At 37.6% G+C, this 13,361-nt stretch overlaps 1 protein-coding gene and 1 pseudogene across 1 annotated transcript; one reads left to right on the top strand and one right to left on the bottom strand.

Moving 5' to 3' along the window:
- The first annotated feature begins 4,662 nt into the window (after nt 1–4,662).
- On the top strand, nt 4,663–8,335 carry LOC141684161 (eukaryotic peptide chain release factor subunit 1-3-like; annotated as a pseudogene).
- Nucleotides 8,336–9,236: 901 nt separating this feature from the next.
- LOC141684162 (uncharacterized protein ycf36) lies at nt 9,237–12,252 on the bottom strand. Its single transcript, XM_074488998.1, has 4 exons — nt 11,704–12,252; nt 11,587–11,615; nt 9,970–10,026; nt 9,237–9,678 (listed from the first exon to the last, which is right to left on the bottom strand). The coding sequence occupies exons 1-4, from the start codon at nt 12,239–12,241 to the stop codon at nt 9,445–9,447; spliced, it is 858 nt and encodes a 285-aa protein (XP_074345099.1). The 5' UTR covers nt 12,242–12,252; the 3' UTR covers nt 9,237–9,444.
- Nucleotides 12,253–13,361: the final 1,109 nt, after the last annotated feature.

Below are 13,361 nucleotides of genomic sequence, written 5' to 3'. Positions count from 1 at the left end.
TATTAGCTGGGTGGCCCTTCGACCCAATGACTAAGAAGCTTAGTAGACCTCTGTTTGTTTGGTCTTATCGGGCCTATAGCTAACATATCCCTGTCTTTCTGCTGGTCAATCGATCGATCGATAGACATCAAGCTCGGCCCGTTTTGGGGAGAAAAACCCTAGGATACTTTGTTTTTATCGTTCTACTGGTTCGTCCGTCTACGTGGCAACATCGTAGGGAACTGAATTCATTTAAGGAGGACAGTTATCTCATTATCGATATTCGTGACTTCATCGTGGCCATTGAATTTCAACTGTTTTAATCGTGACCCTTGATTTTAAAAAACTCCTTATACCTAGACCTGACAATGTTCTGTGTCCTGGACAAACGTTCCGTGTACTTTCGTTTACCAAATTTTAAATCCGAACCCGACCCGGATTTGTATTCGTGTACCAATTTGGTGACACTAACCCATAACTAATATATTCGTATTTACCCGCTTTAGTATACTAAAGTATACGGATTATATACCAAAAAATTAATTGTTAAAAATGCAATAAATAATTAAATGCTGAAGTGCTCACTCACGTAGTTAAGAAATAATAAATATATAATTTAATATTTACAATTATATATATGTTATTTAGAATAGGTAAAATTCATATTTGGTATTTAGTATATATATGTATATTATATATTTTTAAAAAATTAATTATTTATTTATTTCATGTACTTTCGTTCTGTGTTGTGTACCTATATTGAAAACCCAAACCCGACACTAATTATATTCGTATTTTTTCGTGTTCGTGTACTTCCGTGTTCGTGTCGAATCCAAATACTAATTATTCGTGTCATTTCGTACCGTGTTCACATGTCATATATAGACCTGGCAAATCATTCGTGTCGTGTATAATCGTGTCGTGTACTTTCGTGTTTCGTGTATTTGGGTAGTAAACACGAATACGACACGAAATGAAATCGTCTACCTGTTTTGCAAACACGAACACGACACGAATTCAAAACGGGTAGACACGACACGAACTGTAGTACACGAAAATTTTCGTGTACTTTCCATGTACACGACAACGAAACGATACGAAATGGTACACGAAAAAACGAAAAAATGAAATGTACACGAAATAAACACGAACTGGTACATGATAACACGAATTCAATACACGAAATTTTGAAATTTTACAAATCCTGTTCAAATTTTGGTTAAACATAAATAAAGATAGATTCTGTGAATTCCATAGCTCTTGCAACACCAAATTTCACAATCTGCTCCACAATCTTGAATTCTTGATTCAGCAGCATGTCTTAGCTCTTCAGGCACTGCAAATACAAATTCAACATTAAAATTCAATACCGTACTCTTATTTAACACACAAAATAAGTACTATGTGAACTATATATATGTTGCGCATGTATTGTCATGGTGTTGCACTACAATCAACCATGGGGCCACTCCGTCCTTGTAATTTTTACATTCATTGCTTCATAACAGAAGAAAGAAAATGACCTAAAATAAATTAAACTCTGGATAGAATGAGTAATTTAATTAAACTTGGTTTAGAAGTTGTCATCTTGTCTCTCTACTAAGTCTGACTTCATCATACGCTAGTAGTAGTAGTAGTAGTAGTAATTCAGTTCTTGAAGTGTGTGATTTTTAAAAGGATAAACTTTGTTTGGACACAGCACAGCCTTAGTGAAGACAACTCGTGAGTCTGTTAAATTATTACTATTGTGCAAACTGGAAAACAGAGTGAAAGTTAGAGTTAGAATCCCCCTTTAACCCTGTGAGTTCTGTTATAATTAACAAAAAGTGCATATATCAGATGTTAAACATACCCTACTGCCACAACTTTTCAACATGTTCAACAACTTTCTTTTTTCAGTTTTGTAATTAATTAATATATCATTTCTCAAGGTATTTCTACTCACTAACGTAGCTCTTGGGTTTGCATATAAAAAGGCCTCTCTAATACCCTCGTATTCGACAAAAGAAAGAGGCAGATTGTGTCTTACCACGGCGTCGGTTATCATATCTCTGAAAATCTTGGGATCAAACGCTCCATTATGCACCAACATAGATCATTGGTTCTTTGAAATTATCATTTGCCTAATATCGGAAGAGGTCACGCAAATTTTTTGATGCTTCAACAAATTTCCAGTCCCAGTTGCTGAGTTGTATGTGACTGTATAACCGCACTTCTTGCCTATATCTGGCTTATCTCCAACACCTTTAAAGAGGTCGAATGTATCCCAGGCCTTTGACCATTTTCGTTTAACGCCCTTCTCTTTCTCAGGTTTCACGAAACTTTCTGTTTTTGGTCCAGTTTCTTCATTCTCCATCCGGTCTGCCTCATCATCACTTAACGATTCATATTGCTGTATAAAGAAACAAATTTATTTATAAAAATCGATTATAAAATGCTAAGGAATACAAGATTCGAAGGTTGAGTAAAAGCAACTAATTAGAAGGTATACACTGGAAAAAATGATTGTATAATTAAAGAACTAAACATAATTAAAGAGTGAAGGTTGTGAAAAATTACCGGATCATTAGATATTGGTCCATCTTCTTCTTCCATGTTCCTCACTCCTCAGACAGACTGCGGCAACAAGTCAAAACCCTAAATTTTGTATGTATGTTTTCTAATTTATGTTTGAAAAGTCGGGGCTCTCTCTGCTCTCTATTCTCTATATATCCACTAAAATAAGCCCAACAACAGCCCAAACCCCAAGTCCCCAACCCATCCCGTACATTTTATGGTGTGAAACTGATTTATGGTGTGAAACTGATTTTTAGTGATTTATATTTTGTGTATAAAATTTATGTTTCATAAATAAATTTTAAAATATATTAATATTATTTATTTATTTATTTATTTATATCGTGTACCTCGTGTCGTGTTGTGTACCCGAGGGTAAACACAAACACGACATGAAATATTTATCGTATACTTTCGTGTTCGTGTATTTTCGTGTCGTGTACCTAAAATTCAAAAACAAACACAAAATTTTTGTGTCGTTTCGTGTCGTGTGAAAAATTGCCAGGTCTAGTCATATACCAGTGTTGTCAGGTCTACTTATACCCGACCTTTTGGCACCTAACAGTTTTTGGCACCAAAAAGTTTTTTTCGGGGGGGCTATATAAGCCTAATCAGTTTCTTTCCTTTATTTTTTTTATCCAAGTTCCAAAAACACTTTCAAGTACTAGTTTAAAGCTTTTCTTCAAGGCTTCTTGGATTTCGTAGCGACAGACAGCGTAAACTCAACATTTCCATACCATCCCATTTTTCTCCAACAACATCTTGATATCAGTAAGTATATGGTTTTTTTCACTTGATTTAAAATGTTGTTCCTTGGGTTTTGCATGTTTTGTTCTTTAAAGCCTTTTGTTCTTCTTTTTCGGTCTTATTTGGTGTCTTTCTGGTGCCTTGTTGCTGGGTGGCCTTTGTTTTATTACCTTTTTCTGGTGCCATGTTGCTGGGTGGCCTTTGTTTTTTTCCTTTTTTTCTTTTTTGGGGGCACCAACTGGGTTTAAAGAGGGCATGCGAGGTGTTCTTGGGCAAGAACTCCCTTCGAGACATCCTTGCTGAAGAACATCATTCGGAAGCCGACCCTTGGTGTCCCAGTTTTTTGTCCTGTGAATTTAAAGATGGCATGCAAGGTGTTAGAGGGAAAAAACTTCCTTCGGGAGGATCTTGCCTTAGAACATCCTTCGGGAGCCGATCCTGGATATTTTTTAAAGGTTCTTCGTTCGGTTCCGGACATGTACTTGGTCCTTTTCTTTGTGTTTTTCATTTCTTTTCTTCGTTCGAGTACATGGACTAACTTGTCTCCTTATTTTGGAATACAGGGACATGGACCAAACGAATACCTTGGCAGGGACCTCTACTTCTCAGCCCGAGTGGATAGGGCGAAGACTGTTCGGGTCCGTCGCTTCGTAACCTGCAGCAAATAAAAGGTCTGAGCTTTCGAAGGCGAGGGTGGAGGATATGTACGATGAGTACAAGGTCCCTCGCGGGGCTTATTGGTTGTACAACGCTGACGAAGACAAGAAGATCTATGATACCTCAGTAGTGTCGAAGGGGTATGGCGACCATGCAGTCGACATTTCTGAGGCAGCTTTCAAGTGCAGGTTCCGAGTCCCCTTGCTGAAGATCCTTCGGCACCCGTTCTTCTAGATGGGCATTGCCCTAGGACAGATGGACCCGAACAAGTTCATCCATATAAATTGCTTCTAGAACAGGTGCTTGCAGGCGGGTGAAGCCACTGACCCGGCTGTTCTGATTTCATTATGACTTCCGGAGGAATCTAAAGAGTCCAGGCTTTTACACCATTGCCCGTCGGGCTGGTCGCCCGGATTGGACAACGACCAACTCGAATAACAAGATGCCCCACACCCAGTGGTGCTATATTAACGGGCCGAAGCTGGGTCAGTTCTCGACCGGGCGGGAGGTCGACCCTACGAAGCTTATCATGCCAAACCTGAGCAACGATGAGAAAGAGCTATATACAACCTTGGTTGACGCCAATGTGGAGAAACTAACTCTTGATAATTACCGAAGCCAGGATTGGATTTACGGTTTGTGGGGTGGGGGTAACAAATCTCTACCCCTCATTCTTTTATTTTCCAGTAATAACTATTCTTTATTTTAACTGCTTTTATTTTCCTTATCTCCTTCATCTGATCCCTTTCCTTGTTTCATTTTCAGTGTCTTCCATGGAGGCGCTTCTAGAGAGGAAGATGATGAAGGTTGCAGACGAGAAGGCTGCGAAGCAGCAGGAAGGCGAGCCCTCCCAGAAGGAGTTGGAGAGGGAGCCAGAGGTAGGAAGGCGGGAGCTTCTTCCTTCGGTAGAAGTCGAGGAGGAGGAGGGCCAGGGCAGCCAAGAAGGAGCTAAGCATAGCTTGAAGCGAAAAAGGGGCCGTGACAGCATCGTTCAGACGTACTTCCCCGACTGGGGGTGCTGATGATTAATCACGCCGTCTACCCGGATATGGAGGAGACGAAGGAAGTCATTCCGGACCTCTGCCGAAGGCTTCAGCTTCCGGCCGACCGAACGCTCTATGCTGCAGCCACTCCAGTGGAGGCGTATGCAGAGCTAATGTCTTTTCTCTCTCCGGTAAGCGTTTAATTTTTACGTACTCCATTTATCTTTTTATTTTTATATTTCTTCATCATTCGGCTTGACTATACTTTTGCCTTGTCTTTTTTTCGTCTTATTTCTCGGGCTACCCCTTGGGCCACAACTTTGGCGAACAAGGTGCAAAAGATGCAGGTCCAAATGGCCAAGGTTTCGGAACTAGAGAGAAGGACAACGGTGGCCGAGGAGGAGCTTTGGAGAACCCAACTGCAGAATGAAACTCTGGATATCCAGACGAAGGTCCTGACTGGTGACAAGCAGTAGCTAAATGAGGATTTGGCAAGGGCCAACAGGAGGATTAAAGGATGCAATGCTCAATTGAAGAAGACGCGGAGGGAGCTTCGGAAGAAGGAGAAGACACTGGACCTTACGGAAGAGCGCTGCTTTCAGTTTGGTGCCGACCATGTACTAAGGAAGGCGCATGAGCTCGGTTGGGACTACAAGTAGCTTCTAGACAAGTCGCTGAAGATCCCATCAGTCATCCCAATGATGCAGAGCCACTAGAAGTCTCCTCCGGCGAGGACGAGGACCTCTCAGACACGAAGCTCCAGTAGGAAATTTGTAATTTTAGATTTTGTGTGTTTTTACAATTCTAACAACAGCAAGTAAATAATTTCCGAATTTAAATAGATGTTTAATTACTTGACGGCCAAGGATAATAGCCCTATATAAACCAACGAAAGTGCCCTTACATCACAAACCCTAATCTCTAAAAACCTAATCTTTATATTTGACCCTTTTATTTTCTTCTTCAGGTCTGTTACAATGTCCGAGACAGATAAGACCATCGAGTCATGGAAGATGAAGAAGCGTCTCAAGACACTTGAATCTGTCAAAGGAAGTGGAACTAGCATGATATCTTTGCTCGTGCCGCCTCGTGCTCAAATCTCTGATGTTGCAAAGATGCTCATGCATGAACATGCCACCGCGAAAAACATTAAAAGTCGGGTTAATCGTCAATCGGTTTTATCTGCAATTACATCTGCTCAACAAAAATTGAAGTTGTACCACAAGGTTCCTCCAAACGGATTAGTACTTTATATTGGAACTATTGTTGGTGATACTGGCAAAGAAGAGAAGATTGCTGTTGAAATCGAGCCGTTTAAGGTGATTAATACTTCTGTTTATATGTGTGATAATAAGTTTCATACTGAGGTTTTGCATGAACTTTTGGAATGTGATGATAAGTTTGGATTTATTGTTATGGATGGGAATGGTACTCTATTCGGGACATTGAGCGGGAATACTAGAGAAGTTGTGCATAAATTTAACGTTAATCTTCCGAACAAACAACGAAAAGGAGGCCAATCAGCGCAGAGATTTGGCCGTACTCGAGAAGAGAAACGACATAATTATGTTATGAAGACAGCTGAACTTGCTAAGCAGTTTTTTATTGATGCTAATACTTGTCAGCCTAATGTTGCGGGATTAGTACTTGCAGGATCTGCAGACTTGAAGGCTGAATTGAATCAGTATGTTTGACAAGCGTCTTGGTGATAAAATTTTGAAAGTTGTTGATGTTTCTCATGGTGGAGAGAAAGGTTTCAATCAAGCGATTGAGCTTTCTTCTGAGTTCATCTCGGGTGTTCAGTTTGCAGAGGAAAAGCGTTTGCTGAGCAAGTACTTTGAGGAAATTAGGCAAGACAGTGGCAAGTATGTTTACGGTGTAGATGACACTTTAAAAGCTCTTGAGATGGGGGTTATTGAAATAATCATTGTTTGGGAAGGTATTGATATCAATAGGTATGTGCTTAGGAACAAGAGTGCATCTGAAGTTGTCGTAAAGTATATGAACAAGGATCAAGAGGCTGACCAGAGTAACCTCCGTGAAACGAATGATGAGCTAGAGGTTGAAGAGAAGATGACATTGTTGGAGTGGTTTGCTAATGAATATAAAAGGTTTGGTTGTAGGCTTGAGTTTGTCACCGATAAAACAGAAGAGGGCTCTCGCTTTTGCAAAGGGTTTGGTGGAATTGGAGGCATCCTGCGGTACCAGCTTGATATTCGATCATTTGATGACGATGATGGTGATGACGAAGGAGAAGCATGTTAAGATTCTGAATGCTGATCAGAATTTTCTATCCAGTGTCATCAGGTTTCAGATTAAATTCTTTTTTGGTGTTTAAGATTTCATATTTTTAGAAGTTTGGAGTTGTTTGCAGGTACTACTTAAAATTTTGGTTTTTCTTGTTTAAGTAGGTTTTGTTACTGTTCCTTTCTCAAAGTCTAGGAAAAAATCTTCTTTACTGGTTTACTTTGTTTGAAGATATTTTAGAGATTAATTATAATTCTCTTACTATTATATCGTTAATGACGGATGAATGTATCTTAAAGAAAAATTAATATTTACATGTCGTCTCCAGAAACAGAAGCTTAGGTATTTACATAGGGTGGTTAGGCTTAAACTCAGGAGTGTGCCACCTCAAAAAATCGCAATCCCTAGTGGTTTCTGTACAAGTCTGAGATATCAAGCTGTAAAAGTCTTCCTGGACTTCTTTTTTCTTTTTAAATCTGCTCAACTACTAATCTTTCATGGATCAACTCCTGTAAGTGAGACTTTAAAGCACTCAGTGACTTGAACAGATTAAGGTTAATTCACTAATCCAAGCTGATTGTACAACTTTAGGAGTGTCCAAAGCTCTGTTTCCTTTACTAGTTGTAACTAGTAGCTATTTTCTCTTAATCTAGTAATGGTAACTTAGGCCCTCTATGATCTCGACGAGCCACCTGCAGATGGTCGTCTTCCTAATGCTACTTCTGGTTAGTATTTTTGATATTTTAATTACTTTTACTGCATTTCAAAGAAAGCTTTGGAAGAAAGGATAAACTTCTTCATTTGATTATTGATAAAATTCTCTTCTCATTCCATTTTGGAGGTATAAGATAATGTAAAAGACGGATTTGTATCTTTAGTCTTCTCTTATGTTAGACTGAACATGATGAACTATAACTGAACTAAATACCTTTCCTTTGTTTGCCAATCTCTTAGTAAGCAAAGTTTTCTCATCCATGTTTCAAATACATGCTAAATTTTTTTGTTATCACTATTTTCAGAATTAGTGTGTTTTATTAGCTCCAAAGCAGCCAAATATCTAGTACGATTCGAGGAGGTAGACCTGTCCTTGCCTGTACTCCTCAAAAGCACACTCAGCACCCCAGTAGCTCCATATCAGTTATGTTTCCGCATAAGTTTGTGTAATAACTCATTAAGTCTGTTCCGATGATTCCATGTCATTTTCATGTATGGGACTTTGGTTACTGATTTAAAGAGTCTGAGATGGAATCATCGGAATAGGATTACGGAGTTATTGTGAAAACATATGCAGAAACATAACTGCTATGAAGCTAGTGAGTTGTGGAGTGGGCTTTTGAGTAGTACATTACAAGATAAGTTTCCCTCGCGGAATCATACTAGTTACTTGCTGCTTTGGAGCTCTTAAAACACACTGATTTGAAAGTAGAGTGGTAACAAAAAAATCCCATCATGTATTTGAAATGTGGATTAGGAAAACGGAGCACGCCAAGAGATTAATAAACAAAGGAAAGGTTTTTGGTTCAGTTGGAGTTCACGTTCTTTCTAACACAAGTGACTAAAGATGCAAATCAGGCTGTTGCATGGTCTTATGCCTCCATTATTGAATGAGAAGAAATATTTATCACATTGCTCGGATTTCAAGAAGGGAAGATTCTAGAGTGTAGTGAATTCGACTTTGTTTTCTTCACATTGGAGCTCATTAGGAGAAATTTGGTGTATAAAAGACATTGCATTTGTTGATTCTTTGTCAGAATCTTAAGTTGCATGTAATGTTTACCTGATTTGCATATTGCTTTTGGATTGTGCATCACATAAGAGCTTACTATAAGTTCATAATAATTTGAAGTTGCTCTTCTATATTGCTTGCAGATGGTTGTTTATTTCCTAACAGCATTGCGGAAACCGTACCTCACGGTCCCTGCAGATAGGTTTTTGTGTATAGTGTATCTTTTCTAGACAAGCTTCAAGTATCTATTGTGGTTCACAGATGCCATATAGTTTCTTAATGTTCATTTGTTTGAAATGTAGTGAGTAGCTGCAATACAAAATCAATAGTATAACCACGCATCAAGACTTGAATTTTATTCATCTATTAATCTTGTTCCCACTTCTCAATCTTCTACAGTATTTACTAGAATCTGGGAAATAAGTAAATGACTATTTACAGATTATTTTCATATGAGACCACAAATTGTTAACAATGTAATATATACATATATGTATAAAACAACTTGTAAATGTGAGCAAAGTCATACTTTAAGGGGCATTAAGTTGTCTACTTTTCCAGGGACGGAGAAATACCAGATTCGCCACAAAATGCATCTGGCTCAAACGATCTCGCAGACTCCTCACTATAAACTCCACGCACAGCTCTACCACCCGCTTGTTCGGATGACACATATGTATCTTTTGGGCTGCCTTCAGTGTTGATGAAGAGAACAATACACATAAATAAGGATAACCCAAGACCCACCAGAGTGTTCTTTAATCTGCTAAGAACCGGCTTCACCTGCAGCCAAGCTAGAAGATAAGGCCTCTGATGCCCTTGATAAGGAATACATATTTTGATATTTGTGCTACTTCAATCCTTGTTGATAAACATATAATTAGATCTTATACTAAAAGGATGCAATTTAAGCATCAAACCAAACCACAGCACACCAAGATTTCACATGTAATTTAAGCATCAAATGTTACAATTTTATCTTCTTCGGATGATTGATAAAATTCAAGAATGTCATATTATGATATATATGCATACTTCTATCATGCGCTTTAATAGCCAGACCAGATTACTTACAGTAAATGAACCTAGAAGCCGATCGCGTGCCAAAACTTCAGGAGTCTTCACCCATACCTGTCAAAAAAGTTTGATATAAAAAATATTGTCGTCCAGAAGTCATCTTTTTATGGAAGTACTAGGCGGTTCAACTTTAGTTTATGAGATGGAACAGCTTAAACCTAAAACTTTAACCTAAAGAGAAGTGACACAACAAAACTAGATTTTTGTTGCTTGAAAATAGAAGATTGGGTGAATTAAAAATCCCAAGGGGTTCATGGCCAAGGGAAAACATTTCTGAAAAGCGGTTATTTTGGAATGTATCATTTGTGTTTGAAACGATGTCATAAGGTTTCAATGGGTATTTCCAGATATACTACTGAAAAGAATAGATTGAATTGTGCACATGTATGTAACATTCCCTGTAAGGGAAAAAATAACTGAAGAAAAGAGACTGACACTACAAAATTGACAAATGACCCGGATCTGTTGATGGATCCACAAAAAGTATTACTTAGGAGAGTAACCATATTTCTTTTATTCGCAAAATCTTGTCAATTCCATTTAGTTGACAACCTCGCAGGGTAGGACTGTAGGAGGAATAGGTAAAAGATACAGGGGCTATAATACCTCTAGTGTTGTAAAGTATATTAATTCTATTTATCTCTAGCACTCTAATGTTTACTTTTGAATTACTAAGAACTAATGTTGCTCATTTGTATCTCTAGCACCTTTATGTTTAGCTTTGTCAAAATTCTCACACGTATGTGGCATATTTACCTCCAACATCTTCCTCTGATATGTGAAATTATACAGTACTCTAACACATCAAAGCGTGACGTTCTGGCTAGCTTCATGAAGCTAAACCAGCAATTAGGCCAGCTTCATTAGTAAGGTGGGTTCGAAGTTGTGTACTTGTGTTCATGTGCTTTTCTGAAAATCTTTAAATGTTGGAGTAGGTGTATAAATATGCCAGTTCATGAACTATAGTACAATCCAATCTTCCAATCCCCAGTTTATGATTTATCGGGTAGTAATACATTTACAGTATATGAAGTTTGTCTTCCAAATTCCATTTGGGGGCAGATCTAGAAAGGGGCACAAGGACACATCTCCACCGTAAATAATATTGTAAATCTTCACCATTAAAAATTCTTAAGAATATATAGAATGACCCCTCATAAGTTTTAAAAAACTCCTAAATGTGCCCCTGCTTTCAATCTTAGTCAGTCCAAAACCTTCACACACATGTACCCTCTTCAAATATCTTACTAATACTATAACCTAACAAGAATGTAATTCAAAAGTCGGTGGCCTTTGGCCACACGATGCAACCCTATCCATCACCTGTGATCAAGAAAGAGTCCTTTACCTTCTGGCATAAACATTTTTCTTATGCAAATCTATCGATTAAGGAGCAAAACGGCAATCAAGAAACATTCTTCTATCTCCCACTTAGACACGGATGAACTATATCAACATTTAACAACATACCTAGAGATACTTATACATGATTTGATCAAGTCTATGTTGGTATCAATATATTAGGCTAAAGTCACTAGACATCCACATTCAAATTCAACTATTCAAGCATTTAAAGAACAAATTCAACACGAAAGCAAAGAAATTCGAGATTACCTGACCATCATACCAACCTGTCTCCTCATCTGCAAAACAAAATAACACAACTCAATATCTCAATCCAAGCAAAACAATCAAACAAACACACATTAGTAAAGTGTTAGGTAGCATTACATTCAACAGTGGCACTGAGCAACCTATTACCAACATAAGCCCATCCAAGATACATCCTCACAACAACAAAAGTAGCCACAAAAAGCCCACCAGCAGCAGCACCTAAGACTCTCTTCACAGGGTCCAAACCAACTCCAACTGAGCCATACCAAGAAACAGGCAGCCCAACAAAGAGAGCAAAAGAAAGTCCAGTTACAAACAACCTGGAACAGTACTCAGAAAACTCTCCACAAGCCCAACAATAAGGCTGAGAAGTAGACAAATACTGGTACTCATTAACAGGCTGCTGATCAAGTGGAACAGGGCACTCTGTTTCTGGTGAGTTGTAGTTTGAGTTCTCATATGATGAGTAAAAGGGCAGTCTTAGAATGCTTTTTCTTTGGTGATTTTGGAGATTTGGGTTTTGAAAACAAGGGAAGTTGAGGTTTGAGAGAGAGGAGAATGAGGGTGGGAGTAGAGTTGGTTTTAGTGAAAAGATTGAAGCTATTGCCATTTTTTTGTGCTCAAGATATTTTTGGACTTTGGTTATGGCTTTCATATGTAGTATGCTTTTGTTTTAATAATTTGTTTTTGTTTCTTTTGAGTACACGTATGGCCAATTGCTAATTACACGACTTAACTTTGTAGACAACTACAGCACTTGCCGGTGGTTTAGTGTTCTAAAAATCCCGATTTTTTAAAAAAAATTCGATTAATCCTCGATTAATTTTCTACAAAGTATCCGACCGATTCGATCTTTGAAATTCGATTTATTTTTACGATTTTTTTTTATTGCAGTATATATAATTATTTATTAAAATTAAAATACTATATTAATTCAAAAATCAATAATTATAGAAATTATGATATAATAAATATATATTTATTAATAAATAACTAATATAATCATAATAATATATTAAATATAATTTAATATTATAATACATCCGATTTTTACTCCGATTAATCCTCAATTTTCAATTAATCCTAAATCTGTAACTCGACCGATCTTCCCCGATTCTCAATTTTTACAACATTGCCAGTGGCATATAAATAATAAAATAGCTTTCCACGTTCACATTTTAAGAAAATGTAGTAATATTTCGAAAATGTTATTTTCAGATTAAATTTTTTATTTTCGGAGTAATTGAGTATCAAACAAAATTATTTTTGTCTTATTCTTTAAATAACTAATATTTAATGCAGAGATAATTTGGTATTTTCACTTATATTCTCTGAAAACGAAAATCTTTCTCTCAAAATAACATCTTGTTTTTTTTTTGAAATTGAAATGATATATTAATGCAAAAAGCTTTCGTTTTCCAGAGACTCAAACACAGAATTTGGAGGAGTCATAAAATCAACAAAGCAATTAAATTCACAAGGTTCTCTAGCAACTAAATGAGCGACCTTGTTTGCTTGCTTTCTAACAAAGGACACCATAATATCTTTATGAACCTTCAAGAAATTACGACATTCTTGGAACACCACACCAACTTCCAAATAATTCTCTAGATCACTGTTAATAGCTCGAACTGTGACCAAGGAATCACTCTCAATATCTGCCTCTTGCACGCCCAGTGACCCGATCCACTCGATAGCAGTCAGGATTGCCATGGCCTCTGCTTTAACTACTGAGACTTACTGGGACTTCACCTGCAAGTCTGTTTACTCTAGCC

The sequence above is a fragment of the Apium graveolens genome, chromosome 9 (genome assembly GCF_009905375.1).
Source record: "Apium graveolens cultivar Ventura chromosome 9, ASM990537v1, whole genome shotgun sequence".
NCBI lineage: Eukaryota > Viridiplantae > Streptophyta > Magnoliopsida > Apiales > Apiaceae > Apium > Apium graveolens.
Note: the sequence above shows the minus strand (reverse complement) of the source record. Positions and strands in the feature narration are given on the sequence as shown.

Coding starts and splice junctions, on each gene's coding strand:
- LOC141684162 (XM_074488998.1), bottom strand. CDS start 12,241: ATGAAAGCCATAACCAAAGTCCAAAAATATCTTGAGCACAAAAAAATG. Junction 11,616..11,703: donor GCTCAGTGCCACTGTTGAAT/GTAATGCTACCT, acceptor TTTGTTTTGCAG/ATGAGGAGACAGGTTGGTAT. Junction 10,027..11,586: donor CAGGTTGGTATGATGGTCAG/GTAATCTCGAAT, acceptor CTTTTTTGACAG/GTATGGGTGAAGACTCCTGA.